This window comes from Dromaius novaehollandiae, chromosome 1 (assembly GCF_036370855.1).
Source record: "Dromaius novaehollandiae isolate bDroNov1 chromosome 1, bDroNov1.hap1, whole genome shotgun sequence".
In the NCBI taxonomy this organism is placed as follows: Eukaryota; Metazoa; Chordata; class Aves; order Casuariiformes; family Dromaiidae; genus Dromaius; species Dromaius novaehollandiae.
Window position 1 is genome coordinate 26,776,787 of NC_088098.1, and position 18,796 is coordinate 26,795,582.

The window sequence follows — 18,796 nt, forward strand, 5'->3', positions numbered from 1 at the left end:
TTTCTGAAACTCTTCTTAAATTTGAATTCCTGAAAATGGAAGAGTATCAACCAATAACATTTTACATCCTAAAATGTATACATTTTTACCCAATAAAACAGCTCTAAAAATTCCTGCAGAATATAGGCTGCTAACCTGTCCAAATCCAAATTTATTGATAGAATGACATTCCTATATTTGGGCTGACCGTTTGAGCTTAATTTCTGTGGCATGAACTGAATTCTAGAGGCCAGATTTATCAGATTAACAAATGATGTTTTGGTCAACACAATAAAACAACTAATGCAAATTAGAAGGTTGCAATACAGTCATTTGTAGGAAAGCCTATGATCAACATTGAAACAAATGGAGGAAGTGTTACTTTGCTCTGTTTTCAGCAAGGTTCCCAGTTTGCCTTTGAGGGGTAAATCAGCTCTACTATAGCAAGAGATATGACTCCAATTTGAGGTGAGGGAGTAACATTTTGTGAAGAGAACGTACTATGCCTTCTGATTTGCCATCTCATTATACGCTTTTTGATTAATCACCTGATTTTACACAGTAACCTTTTTTGCTAGTGAATAGGTGGTAGCTTTTCAGAACAGAATTTCCTCTGAGATCAAACATTTCAAAAAGCATTTAATACCTGTGGAATTTTTTTTTTGCTTTATCCCACAGAGAACGAACACATTTGAAGTGTTTACAGAGCTGTCCAAGCTTTGTAATAGGTTAACACCATGCTTTAATCGCTGCCGTTCAGTAAGACTGTGCCTCTGAGAGTCTGAATTTTTTTTCCTTTTTTTGAAATTATGTAATTACAAGTGTACTTTATATATGATCCAAAAAAATCTCAGCTGAAGTAAAGGTTGTAGAATTAGACTGTTATTGTGGCAAAGCTCTGAGGTTACTCGTTTTTTTTGAGATATCCACTTGCTGCAGATTAAGTTTTCATAAAACACGATGACAGTCTAATTCTTTTACTCTGTCAAAAAATTAGACTCTGAAAGTGCTTTCCAGTCACAAACTTTCTTTTTACCATCAGAAAAGCCATGTCATCATCACCACAGGCTTTTCACAGAATGCTTAATGTGGAAGTGACTCACAGCACAGCATAAGGCAATTATATACATTTATGTAGAAACATCATGCAGTATGGGCTTATGGCAACACGCTGAGCCAGATTCTTGGAACTATTTGTAGGGCAAGTATATTAAAGTACCCAATGTGAGTACAGCAGTAGAATCTGTTCCAGTATGTTACCATTAATTCAAGCTCTGTGTATCATATAATATTCTTTGTGAGAGGTATATATGCTTATGGCAGCACACTGGATAAAATTGTCATACTTACTTTCATCAGGTGTTGGCTTACTTCTGTAAGTAGTACCAAACTCATCTCAGTGTGATCTTCTAGGTGCATATGTCATTTTTTTTTCCATATAGTTTATAAAGCAGTAGCATAATCAGTCAGCATCAGGCTATATGCTGCCGTGACTGTGCTGTTTCTTTCATGTCAGGTAGTTTGGGTATCTCAGTATCATTTCTGCTTGCCCTGAAGATTCTTCTTAGAGATGAGTGTGATACTTTAAAGTGAGGTGCCCAACAAAAAAACAATGGGTCTTCAGGGAGGTCAGTGTTACAGATGTTGCACTAGCAAAAATTGGACTTAATACAGCGGTGAAAATGAAACCTATTTTAATTCTTTTAGGATGTCAGTGATTTAGATCTTTAGATTTTACTTAGGAAAATGCATTTGTGTATAAGACATTATGGGGAAGTAAGCCAATTAGAGCAAAGCTTTGTTGATTTTAAATCTTGGAAATTCAGTCCCTCAGAACTTCAGCAATTAAGTTGTCAGTTCCTTGTATTTTAATGATTATTATGATCCTTAAATGAGACACACACAATTACTTCAGGAGTCTACCCCTTAGTGGATTGAGTGTACTGTTTGGCTTCACTTACGGCACTAGAATCTGATCCTCACAGATTTTATCAAGGTGATGATGTTTGTGGAGTTTGCTTTCATGCATGAGTCATTTATCCCCCGACTAGTTAGTCTGTGGCTGGCACTGGCAGAAGTCTTAGAAAATATATTTTCATGTTGAGTTCAATAAATGCATCTGAACATTCATTATTACTTTTAAAATCAGGTGCCTGTTTAGTTACCTAAATTTGAATTCAAAGCTCGCATTTGGGAGTCAGTAAAGGATTCATCTGAACTTTGTACTATTTGAAAGCTGACCTGTATGTCAACTGTAAAAGAAAAGCTTTCTATAATACAATGGGTTTTTTTTTACTCTTCTACTATACCCGGTACAGTACCCTACTCTTTTTTGTTCCCCAATCCCATGCTGTTTATTTTCACTAAATATGGAGTCTAACAAATAGTCTTTTCTAATTGTAGCATCAATTTCCTTTGCATTTGTTAATTATTTTTAGATCCTTATGAATTTATCTTATGTATTTGAGCTTAATGTGTAATACTTCTGTTCTTGGCCTTTCTGAACCAGGGGGAGTTTGTCTCCTGTTTGTTGTCACTGTTACGACAAATGACTGATAGACATTACCAACAGCTTCTTGATAGCTTCAGCACAAAGGAAGATCTGAGGGTAAGTAACAGAAATGTCTTTAAACATGTTCAGGTTTCCTTATTTCTTTTCTCTTTGTCTCTTTTTCAGGTATTCCCTTGTTTTGATGAAACACATCAGTGTTTAAGTGCAATCTGTTTTTCAGATTAACTCATTTTGACACAGGCTTTCATGTTTACTCCGGGAGACTCTTATGGTGGGGCTACGATTCTATTGCTGCCACAATGAGAACTGATAGAACAGGGAAAGGAGGGCTGTATAATTGCTTTAAAGCCATAAGCTTAGCCTCAAAACCTGTTTTGAAGTATTGATCTAAGGTAAAGCAGTTTTTCTTGATTCTTCCTGTCAGCCAATTTTTTATTTTTAGTATGATAAATGGCAATGGCAAATACATGGCTTGAAATAAGTATACAGCAAACTTCCTCCATTTTCTGAACCAGGAATAGTCTAGGTAATGGAGAAAACTATGATAATGTAGGTACGATGGGATGTGTTGCCATGCACAATTAAATGAAATCCAACAGGATTCGAGCTGCAATTGATACTATTCTGTCTTTATACCATATTTCCCAGCACTCCAGTTTATAGGAACATTTACTAACTTGCATGCAGCCTTGACCCATGCTGGCTGTAGAAACAGTGCTGTTATATTACTGTGCTGATGTTTGGTATAATACTCCGTCAGGCCTAAATTAGCTCTGCCCGGAGTTAGTGTGGCTGTCCCTCAGTACCTGTTATAGTTTGTCTGAAACCCAGATAAACCATTCTTGGAGAACAGACTGTTTTAATTGCCTAGCTGGAAAGTATAGGCTTTTACCTGTAAATCTGCAAATTACTGAAAGCTATACAATGGTGAGACTTTTCCGTTAAGACTAAGTGTGATCCTTAAATTGTGGGTCTCACTGCAGTAGAGTTATAGAAAAAGTGATCACATCCCTTGTGGTCACAATGTTTTAATCTGCCTTGTAATACTAGTGCCTGCATGCCTAATTGAATTGGAAACCGTTCTCTTGATAGAGAACGAAAATCATTATTGCTGATGCCTTAAGCTCTGTGAAAGTGTCTTAGCAAATATTAGTTCAGGATTTATGGCAGTAGTCCATCTTCTATCACATGGACTTCTTAACTGTGTGGCTGGACCGCTGGCAGGATGCCCTGTCATCCTTGTATGGTCTCCATTTGCCCAGTTTGATCATGGAAGAGAATAGCTGTGGAACTCTGTCAGGGCAGTTTCTACCAACTGCATTGATGGAGTTGTCTGGTTCATAGAGTTACAGTGTTTTTTCCTTCCTTTTTGCATCAGGGATGGATTAAAAAGGGAGGGGGGGGTGTTTTGTTTGTTTTAAGATTTCCCGCATTAAGACTTCCAGTCTACACCATGAGAAATCTGCATAGGACCAAATTTGACCCACACAAGGAATGCTCAGTGATCACTTATGCCCATTGTTCAGCCAGTAAGCCTAAGTAGGAGAGTCATGATGTCCTAGTGTGGTAATGTGTTTTTAACGTCTTAAATTACCATTTGATAAACTTCCGTACCATAATGTTATGTACTGAAATGGGGAGTCTAGCAATTCCAGATTTTATTAAATTCCTGTTAGCCATTTAGAGCTGTTCTGAAGAAAGAGTACCATTCATGAGGGTCTTTTCTTTGCAGTGAGATGGTCATATTGAGTTTGAAAGAGAGAAGATACTTCTGAGAAGTTATCTCTGTCATGAATCAGGAATGCTACCTAGGAGTTATATAGAATATTTTTTCTTTTTTTTAAACTAGTACTACAGCATCTGTTTTCACCTAGCATAGTTGCTATACTTAGGAAATTTTTAATATATGCTGTGGAACCGGGCAATTTTACTTAAAATGCTTTCCTTCTCGTTTAAATTCTGAGCAGAGGTAAATTCATAGGTTTAGATTTTTATATTTGCTATATTTGCTATTTATGAAGTACTTTGTTGTTTTTTTTCAAACTTTCTTGCTTCTAGAACATGAGAATCTCTAGAATTATTGCTTGAATGGTGTTTGATTTGAGACAAATTTATATTCTCCACAACACACATACCCTGCTATTATACAGAGACATATGGGAAGCAGCTGCAGCCAATGCTGTCAGCTATCAAAATACAGGTCTTAAGAACTCAAGTCCAGAGTCTGTTATTCCCATTCTGCTTTCATCAATTCAGCCTCAGCTCTACCAGTGATTCACTGGCAGTAGGTTTGATCCAAATTAATGCAGCATTTCTTCTCTTCTGAATCTGAAATAGTTTAACAAATTGTTTTTTTTCCTCATTTGGAAATACCAAATACCACTGAAATGTGTAGCTGAAAGGAGGAGGGAAAGAGGAGGGCTGGTGTGTTAGCTTGACACTGCTAACGTTAATCACGTGAGATGACTGCATGTGTCTTAGGCTACCTAAATCGGTCTTGCTGCTTACCTCTATATTCTGCTGCTTTCTTTGCCAGCTGTGGAATTTCCTTGGTATATTATGCTGTTTTAAGATATGCTCCTTAGGAAACAACATCAGCTTTAGCATATCAGCATTCAAAAGGTGTAAATATCTGTGATAAGGCATATTTGGCTGAGGTGCTTTTAGAGACTGACACAATTGCCACAGTTTTTCTTGTGGCTAGTATGTACTTAGGGATCTAAGCTTCAACAGCAACTACCATCAGCTTGCTGTATTTTTGAATCCTTCTTTTCCACCATGGTCAGTGAGGTCAAAGTGGGTTGGGTCTTCCCTAAAACACACTGCAGATCACAAATACATTACAGGGTTGCAAATGACTTATCTGAATTGTAACTTAGGCTTTTGAACTGCTCTCTGCTGTGGCTTTTGCTTTGACTACATTTGTTTATAATTAACTGCCTGTTCTGAATGTGATTAGGCACTGAAATTGCAAGGTATTTCTTTCTTCCTGACTGATTCTCAAGGTGACTATGTCAAATGCTTGCATGAATACATGTTTGCATAGCGTTTCTGACACTTTACAAAAAGTCCCCCCCCACCAAACCACTTCTGCAAACAAATATTCACTCACGTAAGTACTTGTAAAAAGGGAATGAAAGTTGTCATTCATCCTATCAAAATAAATTTGCAGGTTTTTTTTTAAACAATCTATGCCAAAACTATTAAAGACTGTTTCCAGTTCGTTAATCACAGTATAGCACAATGGATAATTGAAAGGAATGACATCAGTTGAAAAATGACACTTATATCTGCACATTTTTTTCTGACATGCTTCTGAGTGATGCTTTGAACAAGTGGTTGTTTATAGAAATATTTCCTCTATTTGGTAAATACATTTAGTTTAAGTAATTGACATGGCGACTGTTTTTATTTTACTCAGGTCTTCAACAGATTCAGGTTTTTTCACACCAAAGCAGAAGATAGAAAAAGCATTTTATATTTGAAAGCATGCAAATAAAGTAAGAAAGAAATGACAGAGTGGTAGCCCCAGAGACTGTATTTCACTCACTTTTTGATGCATTGAATTTAATAGGTCAGTAATTTAAAGTGTTTCCGCTTGTTTATCTTTTGATATTATTTTAAAGGTATGCTCTTCTTGCTTACCACAAAATACACCATAAATCACCTTCTAGTAAATATATTTTATAGTAATTTATAAACCGAAGTACTATTATAAGCAGATATTTGCTCTCCCAAAAGCCTTCAGATCTAATATATGACGAAAGATAACTCTGGAAGTTAGAAGTAGGAGGAGAAAAGTGGGAGCGTGAATACATTATACATTAACATAATGCAGCTTGCACTGCAGCAAGATGTTTTTGGTTGCCATGTTTTCTTATTTAATAGATTTAAAAAAAAAAAAAAAGCACTTGCTGGACGATCTAGTATACCACAGGTAATGTGGCAGAATAGGAGAGACTGACAGAGAAGATAATATTTCATGGGGATGGGTGTGAACCTTGCTGGTTTTCTGATCCCTCTCTCCCAGTGCCAGGAGCTGGAGCAGCATGAGGTGGGTGTGCCAGAGCTACCACCAGGCTGGATTTACCCGGCCGCGGCATGGCTCTGTAGGCACGGCAAATGGCTCTGGCGGAGAGCACGCTTCTGGCCTCCTTCCCCTGTTACCCACGGGGATCCAGGAACGTGCTGTGGTAGGCACCAGGGGACCTCGGAAAGGACGAGTGCTGGAGCAGATGGACTCCGAAATAAGTACTTCGGAGCTTGCTTGTGTAGATTAGGGAAGCAGTGAAGGAAAGAAGATCTGGGAAAGGAGTTGGCTGCAGGATGGATGAATTATCCTGACAGAGATGGCTGTCAAACCATCCTCTTTTGTGTGCCCCTTGGCACTGTGCTAAACAGCTCTGGGATGCTTTACAAAGGCTCAATAACAACTCTCTAACTGTGCAGTGTGAACCAACGCATGGATGATCAGGCAGTTTTGTTTCCAAGTGGACTCTTGATCCAAACTCAAATGCTAATTTAGATGCACCCTGAGAGATCCACTAGAGTGTCACCTGCTTTAAGGAGGATTTTACATGCATATGGGATAATGTGGAAGAAATTCAAAGATGCTTGTTGATGAGATGAATAAATAGTTTTCAGTCTTTTGGAAGGCCATGCTTGTCATTGAATCAGTTTCACATTTGCATCAACAGAATATTCCTGCTAGAGGAAGCTAAACTGCTATGTTGTGGTGTTATGAGTGCTAGAATATACTACTAGAGGTTATACATGCAAGGTAGGAATATTAAGACACGGTATTTAGTTGCCTGGAGTATGCAAAATGATAAAATTATTCCCTTGCTGTCTCTTAAGATTGAAGGCATATGAGACTTTAATTATAGCTGCACTCAAGCAACCAAATGTTAGTTCGCTTATACTGCCGGCAAAAACGTCTTTAAATGTTAAAATCTGTTACTGAATCATTATGATGTGTTCAGCAGAGCAGATACTACTGTGAAAGACAGTAGTTTATTGCAAAGGAAACAGTTCAAACTACACTTACAAAACTGATTTACCGTGACTGGTATTTCATAGTAGTGTCTTGTGAAGTTTTTAGAATATTTCAACCACGAAACAAAAAGAGCAATTCCATCATGCAAAATCCCAGGCATTGTTCTACTGATCAAAATGTATTATGGAATTACTATAGAACAATTACAAGGTTATGTCTCTTGACATTGAATACTGGCACTGAATATTGATGGGTAGTTCTGACATGTGAATGCATATGGGCACATTAATGCCAAAGTATCAGATCAGTCAACTGGCATTTTACTGTTTTATTATTTTCATTTTTATCGTGGATTCCTAGGAAAATGTACTATCAGATATACAAAAACTGTATCATGAAAAATAAGTTACTTAAGGACTAATTCTGCTAATAGAAGCTTAATAGTTGTGTATCTTGCAAATCTTACAGCTGACTAGTTTTTTCTAAAGATGCTTATGCTTTATCTGTTTCTTTCAGTTATAATTTAGCACTGAACTAGTCTGTATTTTGTTTGTATGTTTTTGACACATTTACTGTAAAAATGGCAAATCTTCTAACTCATTGACTTGGGCTTTTTAAATGCCTTTTTTGTATTTAATATCATTCACACTGAACTGACAAAACAATTTTCTGGATTTTCCTATTAAAATTAGAAAAAAACAGCCTGGTGTTACTGATTCAGAATCTGATACAAGTGTTGACACTTGCTTTGTTTTAAAGATTGCTCGGAATAAGTTTATTCTTTTTTTAGCCTAGATGCCTAAGAAATGAAGCATATATGTTCCCTCTGTCATTCTTTCCTTAGCAATTTTTGAATAAGCTGCTGAATTTCAGAGGGGTTTGACAGTGGGCTGTAGGCCTCAGAGGTATAAAGTTTTACAAACCATGCAGCCCTTGGGTTTGAAATGGTCCCTTAAACCACCTGTTTAGTTTCCCAACAGCAGCCGTTTGGTCTCTGCGGTTCGGCAGCCAGCCAGTCAGCTCCCCAATAGCAACATCATGCTTTGTTTCTGGACCATAGACAAGATAGAAATGGGGTGTAGGAAAGCTGGGGGTGTTACTGTGAGCGGGCGTATAGCAGAATTTGGGGCATGACAGTATTGTTGTGATTACGGCACAGAGCTGCAGAGATTCGAGCACTGGGAAGGGGGATTTAGCCCCTACAGAAAATAAGGGGCAGATGTAAGTGTTGAAATTCAACTTCAAGAGGCAAAGAAGCTGTAGGAAATTCCAGTCTGGAATAAATTTGTTGCTCAAGGAGCTACTTACTTATCTGTCAAGCTAGTCACTTATGTTCAGATACTATTTTATCTGGAGCGAATATTGTTTATACTCTTTGGTACAGAGAACTTCTTGGCATCTCGCTCAAAAAACAGGTTGTCTCTTTTATGTAATCTTCCCTAGAGGGTGGGTGCTGGGATCTCACATGCCATTCCTAGCGCCTGCATTCTTCCCCCTTTACAGTGATTTTCTAATGAAAGACATCTGTTTTGCAGTGCCCATCATCTATACTTGCTGTATCTGCTTGAGAATATATTTTGGTGTTCAAACTAATTTGGTATCCTCTGGTTGTATCTTCAGCTAAACTGTGTTTAGGGCTAACTCTATTCAAGTGATGTGGGCAGAATCAAATATGAATGTTTCAAGGTCAGATGCAACATTGATTATGTTCAGTGAATTATATCAGTTGCATCATGCTTTTCATGATGTGAAAGGCTACATTTTGCTTAATGAAAAAATACTGACAACCTTATATGTGATTAAAATGCGCCATCGCAAATATTACCTTTGCTGTAGATTTAGTTATCAAAACTATCTTAATCTGTGTAGAGAGAAATAGTTTAGTTATTTATTAGTGAGTTAAATGACACAGGAGACAATGCTAATGCTAAGCTGTTAGGCAGCGCTTTCTACATTCAAAGTAGCTCACATGTTCGCTATTTTTATAGATTCAGCAAATGTGGCAGCATGGTTAAGTGACCTGCATGCAGCCAGGCAGCTGGGATAAGAATTCAGGAGCCCAGACGTAACTATTGACTTCACTGGTCTGTGCAAACCCAGTGATAAAATTGTCCTTACGCTCTCTCTTTCCCACCAAATAATGATGCTTTTAGAAGAAATCTTGACTGTGATGAAAGCCAGGCATGATTAAGGACATATTTGAAAATCTGTAGTGTTTGTAAAGTGCCTTTTTGATTTGCAAATTATTTTCAGGATCACATTTGTGGAAGTGTATGGGTGGAAACCAAATGCATCTTTGACATTTCTCTTATGCATTGCTGTCAATCAAATAGCACATTAAATTATTTTCTTCTTTTTTACAAAAAAAATAAATCACTATCTGCAGCTTTTTGGGAGAATCAAAGAAAACTGATGAAAAATATTCAGGGCTGTTTCTATGTAGAAAAAATGTGCAATTCTGCTATTTCTATAATCATGTTTTGTCTCTGTTTAATGTATTTTTAAAGCTCATTTCTCTTTTCAACCTGTGAAAGCATAAGACTGCTTCTTTTCCTTCTATAGGATTTCTTGCTTCAGATTTTCACTGTATTTCGGATACTCATACGGCCCGAGATGTTTCCAAAAGACTGGACGGTGATGCGTTTGGTTGCAAACAAGTAAGACACTTTCTAATAATAATAATAAAAAGAAAAAACAGCATGTGAAGGTCATGGTATAAATAGATAAAATTATATGATGTAGATGATAAAAATGCAAAATATATTTTATAATGTTGTGTTAATTTTTCATTTTTGAATGATGCTTTCTGTTTAAAATCTCTGGACTTATTTTATAGAACAAATTAACAATATAATCTGTACCTGTTTCTCCTCTGAATTTCAGTAAACACATATAACTGGAAATTCAAAAATACTTTTACAAAAAGAAGATGCTAATCATCAACAGCTTTGTTTTCCAAGTAGCAAGTGACAAGTCTCAACAGAACTTCATCCAAATCTGTTGAAATACTGAGTGGGTAAAGATCTGTTGGATCTCGAGAAGAAATTATCTGCTGTAATAACATGAACAGTGTTTTAGCATGTTTGTTAATTTAGTGCTTGTCAGAAGTATCACAAAGTCAACAAAACACAAATCAGGTACAGCACAAGCAACAGTAACGTGGGGTTCTACATCTCAGAGCATCAGTAGGCATTGTTTAACCTGCCTTCGAGCTGTTCTTTTTGTTCGCTCCTTATTTTTACAGAAACCAGTTCCCAATTTTTCTGGCAAGTCACTGCAGCTGGACTAAAACTATTAAATTTGATTTTGCCTGTATCACCAGTTAATCTTTTTCTGTAGGCTTAGTTTTCGGTCAGATAAGGTAGCTGAAAAATCAACACATAATTACATAAACATTTAGTGTCAGCAGAGGAAGGGGGTTATATTGGGCAGACCTAGGAATCCAGAATTCAAGATTGACTTAAGCTTTCATGGTGCATATTGCAATGCTTGATAGGAAGTAACTCATCACTGGTTTTTAGTCTGCTGTATCCATGTGTGAACATACAAGCATCACAGTATTTGTTCAAACTTTGTCGTGACTTAAGAAAATAACATTTTTTTGCTTGCCTTTATTACCTCATTTAATATGGCTGATCCTGCCAAGTTTGAATTCCAACAAAAACATATATAACCAAAGAATGGATGTGATCTTTTTTTCTATGTGCGATATTACAATATGGCTGAGGAAAGAAAGCATACATCCAGTAATTGTGCTTAAGAAATAAATTGAGAAATACAGGAAAGAGAGGAAAAACACAAGAACTCTTAGACTAAATATATCATCTAGGAAAGTGTTACATCGTCCAGGAACAGCTGGCTTGGCAGATGGCTTAGCAACAGCTTGCATGTACAAAACTAAGATTTAAGAATGACCTTGGCACGTGTTTCTCAGGCTGGTGGTGCTCACATATGCTAGAGGTGATGTTCTTAAGCTCTACAAAAAGAGTTATTTACCTTCGTTAGTATTTTACTTAGCATCAAATATTTCCCTTTATTAATGTATGTCATGTTGCTTCTGACCATCTAAGGGATGACTGTATGTCCAGTTCTGTCAGGCATATGACACTGCCTTCTCATAGCCAATTCCCATCAGCAGTCATTGCCAGCTTCTGCCTATCAGATCATCTAGCTGAACCAGTCGACACCTAGCTGAATGTAAACCAATATGGGTTATAAACAGGTCTTTATCAATTCAGTGTTCACTAATTTACTTTGCTAGGATATGTTCTTAGACATATTTATGGAGGAAATTCTAGTTTGCTATGAAATGGGAGGTTGGCCAGGTGTTTCGGCTACTTAAAAGTAGTGGTGTGAACTTGAACATCATTCCTATATTACCTATCAATGGCTTTGTTTCTATATCCTTTTGAGGCAGCAGAAAGGAAAATCCACTTTCTATTCTCTCCTCAGCTGCAGAGCACTAAAACTTTTCTGGAGCTTCATTCCCAAATGGGAATTTCCTCCTTTCATTTGTTTTTCCCCCACTCCCATTTCAGTGGCTGCCTTGCTCAACTTCCCTGAGAAATTCAGAAGCAAAGAGCCACGAAGTAGTAGCTTTGCTTGAATTTTCCCAACCCCAAATCTTTGTAGTGCAAAAGGAATGGCCTTAGAGGCAGAATGACAAATTAGGGCATTGCCTACACTAAAGACAAAAGTACTTGTGAGCCATTTGCCTCTGGCTTAATAAGCAAGCCAGAGTGTTTCCAAAGATCTGAGACTCTTCAGGCTTAAATACAGTCCAGTGCATGTTTAAAAGGAAAAACTTCAAGGTCTAGCCCATATTTTTAAGAGCATAATCATGTAATTCACTTAAAAATATGTCTCTCTCCTAATTCCTCTTTCTCAGGAATCAAATGACTGTAATGTTTCCTGGGTTAGGTGGCTCTCTTCCCAGCTGTCGAGGCTTCAACCAGAGAAACAGTAGCTGTTCTTAAGGCAGAGTGTGTCTTGGGAGCCTCACCTGTCACAGCAGTCACTTCACCAGCAGCACTGTCTTTTCTTTCTCATATCCCCAGAGTGTTACAAAAAATCAAACTGTCTGGTATTTACAGGAAGAGAGATTTAACCTTTCTGAAGCTAGGGCAGAAATGAGTCTTAGCAAGGATATAATCAGGTAATAAGCTTTCCCTGTAGGAAAAAATAAAAATCTTTATTTTTTTTCTCCTGTGTATGTATGCATACCTTCAATTGCCTGAAAGTTTTTTACGTCTTAAAGCACTAAAAGAGTCTATCAATGTATAGTATTTATACATATAACAATATTGCTTCCCTCTGGCTTCTAGAATTTTTTCTTTCTTGCTGCAGAATTTTCAGTAATTATGTAGCATCTGGCATTTGAATGCTGTCTGGGATAAAACAAAACAGAAAATAGTGAGAGCTCAAAAACATGTAGGTATCCAGACATTAAGATAGCTTATGATCATATGTGCATATGGAAAATACAGTTCTGAATGTCTGCATGTCTATCATGAAAAAGGATTAATGAGTAGGATTACAAAATAGCCAAGTGTCTTCCAAATTTGAGAAATAAAATAGCATTTAAAAAGGCAAAAATAGCACTGAAACAGAGAAATAGATCTTTTGAATTGTGTTCTGTGATGGAAGGAGGAGAACATGGAAAAAATCTTTAATGTTTGTTATCTTCTGCAAGTTGAGCAATGAGACAGAAAGCTACTCTGTTTAAACTGCATAACCATATAACATTTGTTTTGAGCAGATCAGGATGCATTCAACAAAGTGAAATGAATATCTCTGGCTAACATCTAACATTTCTAACAGGAATGTTGCAACTGAGTGACAAATTTTGTTTTCTGTGTGTGTTATGGAAAATACCATCTTCATTTCTTTCGTTACAGGATAGACTTACTTTCTCCATTAAATAGGTAGTAAGCTAACTTACTGGCCATCTAAACAAAGCTTCTATTTGTAAATGCAAATGGTAGGAAGATTCCTAATTCAGTTTCCTAGCTCAAGAGAGGTATCCAAAATTTTATAATAAAATATGCCAGATTATATGATTAAAACTTTTAGATAACACCTTGATAATGGCTCTCACAATAGGAAATAACTGTGTAATGGTCACTTGCTTAATTACCCTAAGGTTAGAAAAAAATCACTTTTCTAAGGCTTTAACTGACTGGCATTTTTTGAGAGCATTTAATAGACTCAGCTGAATTCCAGGTATGTCATGTTTCGTTAACAATTGAGAAAGCTGAGGGTGAAGTGAGATTCCTATTACTTACTCAGCAAAGGTTTGATATTTATATGTACTGTACCTATGTATTATTCAACAATGAACTAATTTTCCACTGCTCTTGCTAGTTTTCATTTTTTCATTTCATTTTAAAGATCAAGCCTTTTGTCTGTCTCTGATTAACTAATATATATCCTTTGGGCATTTTCTTGAATGGTAGAGGCGCTAGATCATCCAATTCTCAATTTGAATTCTATAATCATATAATATAGGTGTATGAATATGCATATTTATAGTAAAATAATTGATCTGTAAAGTAACTTTTGCTATAGAGTGTCGTATATGTTAAAATTCCAAAGGTATCTTCTGACTGCTGGGCATACGAACTTTAAATTGAAAATCCTGTTGGTTTTCTATTTCAATATTGACTGGAAGACTATTATTATTATTATTATTATTATTATTATTATTATTATTATTATTATTGCTTTTTTAAAAATCAGTTCAAACAGAATGCATGGTAAGGAAAGACATTAAATTAGCATTGGTATCATCTTTATGGCTGCTTTGAAGAGCTCTGTTAGCTCCCATGATGTGGGAGTCTGAGACTCCTACAGTGAACAAAAATTCTTGCTTTTATGTAATACAAAACGTTGCTAACAATGAAGCTTATAAAAATGCTTCTGTGCAACTCAGTCTGTCACAAAAAGCGTATATATGCATAGGTATGCCTGTATTATGCAGCTGTTTATGTACCTATATGTATAACAGTGTGTATATACACATATACATGAATCTAGGCACATTTATTTATTAACAGTGAAAAGCTTTTTTCTCTTTGAACACCTCTGTGCTTGGGAAGATTTCACTCTGGAATAGCAAAGGATCAAATGAGAAGCGAGCGTCATATATTTCATACAAGTAGCTGCCTATTCAACAGCCAGGTTGCCAGAGCACTGTCCAAGCAGCAAACTAGTTGCTGAACTTCTGGGGGCTTCTTTGGTTTTTCCAAACAGTTTCTTGTGGAAAGATTTACTTGGAAATGCGATTAAAATATCAAAATGATTATTGAACTTTTTCATGCGGGTGAGTTGTCAGAAAAGCTGCCCTGTTAGAAATGTCCTGCCTGACTCCTGGGTTAGCGTTCTCTCTATGCGCTCAGAACAATTTATCAGCTAAAAGCAGAGATTTTCTGTTCTAAAACAGTCAGTGGCCTGGACAAACTTGTGGCAGGTGGTAAAAAGGGGAAAAGTTTCCTCACCAACTCAGTGTTTTTCCAGTGTGATAGTCACATGGGTTTTAAATAAATTTTGTTGTTGTTTTGAAATTGCCGTCTGGGAAGCAACTTGGCACGTGGATATTGTACTGGCTCCATCTGTCCTCTAGCTGGTGTGTCGTGAGTGTGTGTGTGGTTCTTCTTTTTTTTAATAGGATCTATATTATCCGTGAAAAAAAGAGGAAAGAGAACCTACAACCATAGCAATGTTTTCTGTCCTACCCAATTTTTGCCCCTGTTTGGGATAGCGAATAAGTTTGTGGGTCAAAAACATGGTTTCATATTCCTATACTCAGTCCATTAGTTTATTTCCATCTAGTTCCACGACGACACATATGCTGGCACTCTCCAGACCCACGTTTTTTCAGCTGATGTATATCGTATCATTGTCTTATCAAATAAATCAAAACTGAGCTGGTTTGTAGCAACAGATAGTTTCATTACAGTTATCCTTTTAGCTTGGGAGCATTCTGAAAAAGTCTTCTCAAAATTGCATTTAAGATTTCTGCTCTAATTATCTTCTATTAAGAATTTCAGCACATCTCTCCCTTCAGCTTTACTGCTGTGGAAGGAGTGTAGCAAAAGAGAAACTCTCTCTGATGTAAATAGATCTATGTAATGTAAACTTGGCAATACAATTGCAGTTTTTGAGATACTGCAGTATTTTGTCTTTTATCCAGTTTTTCAGAGATTTATTACTTTGGACTTAGGTTGAAGTTGTACAGTGATATAGTTCTGAAGGCCTGACCTTTTCTATCTGAAGACATCTGAAACATGCAAACTATTTTCATTTTGTGAAACATATGGTCTGTAAATTGTCATGCACAGTAACAGGATTGTTCTTCCCCTCCATGCCTTGATTCTTAACTTTGCGTAAATTTTGCTAATCTTTCACTTTCTCTTCTGTACTGTAACAGGGAGTACTGTACAAATACTAACTCCTTGTTGGAGAAAAATTTGGGCAAACTTTACAGATGAGTGCTATGCGTGGAACAGTATTTGGATAGATAAACTCAGATACAGTTCAGTTATAGAGAAAATAATGTGTACGATAGTTACATATGGAGCAATGGAGCTAACACTAATGAAACTTAAGAATGGAGCAGTGTTCTAAAAACAGGCTAAGACTTAATTAGTTCAGGTGTTCAGACACATCAAGCCACAAGGTAAAGTTTAAAAGTTGAGAAATAGAAGTAAACATTTGAACTAGTCATAAACTAAATGATGCATAGCCAAAAAATTTAATTAGAAAGTTGAAATCAGTCAAAAGTCCCCAAAGAAAAATCTACTTTCTCTCTTAGATAGATTGGTTAATGCATAATTCTTCAGTGCTGTGAAGAAGAAAAATATTATACCCTTAAAATATGTTATTGCTATTATATTTAATAAAATATATTTTGTTATACTTCATTTTCTCACTTTTTCCTTAATTAATTCAGCAACTATGGAAAAGGACATAAATTTTAGCACTACAGCGGCATCCAGGACGAGAAACATGTTCAATGAAGTGTTAGACACATTAATGGCAGATAGGTGGCAATTAAATGAAATGTGTAGATGTAACCTTTTTTCAGAAGGTCCTTAAACAGTTGCTTGCTGTTAAGTACATGAGCGTAACAGGGAAAAGATCATTCACTGTTTATCTTTTCTGGATTTGTTTTTCCCTAAGCATCTGCTACTGACTATTGTTTCAAAGAATTTAATGGGTTAGATGGATTTTTGGTGTGACCAGATATGCTGTTATAAACAAGGGCAGCAAAGGGTGGTTTAACTCTTGACACACTGAAACAGAATATGTTGAGATGATTTCTACGTAAGTTCAGTCCCTGTAGGTTACCAAACTTGCATTTTTCTGAGTTCTGAGTTTGCCTAGCCTGTTTTGGGATTACAATGAACCAGGTTGCCATTGACACAATTTATCAGCTACTGTGAAAAGATTTTGGTTGTCTTAATTCATCTAAGATGAATATAATTTAGGTAGGTGTCAGTGTAGTCATCACTTAGATAAGCACCATTTGTCAAGACATCTGAAGCTGCAGTTCTTTCTCTCAGAGTTCCTGCAGATTTGCATTTATCTGTTGTCACCAAAAAAAGGCTTCATCCATAGGGCTCTCGGCACTGTGCACTTGATAATTACTAAATATTTTACGTTTACATTCTATATGCGCATCTGCGGTACAAAGAAAGTTGAAAGCAAATTGCTCAACTTTATATATTAGTGCTAGTAGCACAAAGTCTGTATATATCAGCGTTATTTGCATAACAAAACCTTTGATTTGTATTTTCAATTATATTCTGCTATACAAAACATTTTCACCATCCCAATTTCTACATCTCACCTATTTTTTTAGGTTTTTTTTTCATGTGATGTGTGTTTTCTGTCAATAAGGGTCCTTAGATATTTGTTTGTCTAAATACAGAATTTATTGTCACAGGACGTGGTACATTTATATCTATTGGAAAATTGACTGGCTCTTTGTCTATTAATTATGAATTTCCACTTACTGAAAAGTACTATCTTTTTTGTTCTTTTCTTCCCAGTGTTATCATTACAACAGTCTTGTACCTTTCAGATGCCCTTCGCAAAAACTTCTTAAATGAAAACTTTGATTACAAGGTAAACATGTCTAATATAAGATAGATTCAATAGCTGTTAATCATCCTGTGGCTTGGTAGTATGTTGTTAATCTTAGCTCCAGCATCTAAGCAGCTAGAATGTATACTTCAGCAGTTCCCAGTGCTCAGAATTTAAATTTTCTCATACAGGATTGGCTTAAAAATCAAGATTGGGTCTTTTATCTTTTTATTTTTCATTTTGGTATTTTAGTTACTATGGTGGAGTACTTATTCAGGGATTTCGTACAACAATCTTTTTGATTACAGAAAATATTTATATTCATCTCTTATTTTGGGGTTATCTCAGAAAGCAAAATGAATTCCATTTTTGACTCTATAGCAAATATAACAAAACTATAGTTTTGCATTTTTTTGAAATGCTCTCAGGTCAGTTTACATGCTGCATAATTAAAATCAGAAAATTATGACACTTCATGGTGAATGTAGTTATACTTGTCTATTATTGAGTACCTCTTACAGTGAGGTATGATATGTATAGCAAACTACAAATTACAGAATGATGTCTTTAGGCATCAAATGAGAAAACCTAGGAATGACTCTGACAAGACCTATCACAGTGGAAACCAGAATGGGTATTCTGCCCAACTAGAGCCAGAGGCATTAGTCCAATGGCTTCATTTTAAAAATTGCATAATTTCCTTCTTAGAGAAAATAGAGAGCTCCTGTTGACTTCCAGCAGAGCAATGATTGCTTAGCTTCTCTGAAAAGTCAGACTCCCTTTGGAGAGATTGGAGGGGGTGGAGACTTATCTACCAGACACAATCTGAAACGAAGAAGCCTGTCCTTTAGGAAGTTCTGCCAGCTCAGAGACTAAGGCTGATAAAAGTATTACATGTAGACCAAGCATCTATGTTCTGTAAACTTGCTTAGCAAAGTGATTACTTTCCTGCAGAACTGTAGTGTCTGGAATTGGGCTCCCTCTGCACTAGTTTTGCCCTCCTGCACTAGTGCATCTATAATTAGGTTATATCAATTAATGTTAAAATATATTTTTAAATGTATATTTTAACTGAGAGAGCTCTACTTATAAGATTCAACATTTGATTCTAAAAACATTTGCACAAACATCTGGATCCTTACAATATGTTAACAAATTCACAGTACTTTGCTTTGGATTTGTCCAATGAAGTCTGCCATGAGACTTGCAAATAATATTATAAA

The 18,796-nt window shown here is 36.3% G+C and overlaps 1 protein-coding gene across 3 annotated transcripts in view; it reads left to right on the forward strand.

The window, feature by feature from the left end:
* DOCK4 (dedicator of cytokinesis 4) overlaps window positions 1–18,796 on the forward strand; it is a 251,290-nt gene that overhangs the window by 182,154 nt on the left and 50,340 nt on the right. For all 3 annotated transcript variants that reach the window (XM_064507753.1, XM_064507755.1, XM_064507757.1), the window contains exons 26-28: window positions 2,489–2,587; window positions 10,050–10,144; window positions 17,540–17,615. In XM_064507753.1, the coding sequence (XP_064363823.1) occupies window positions 2,489–2,587; window positions 10,050–10,144; window positions 17,540–17,615 (270 nt within the window). The remainder of the gene's footprint in view (window positions 1–2,488; window positions 2,588–10,049; window positions 10,145–17,539; window positions 17,616–18,796) is intronic.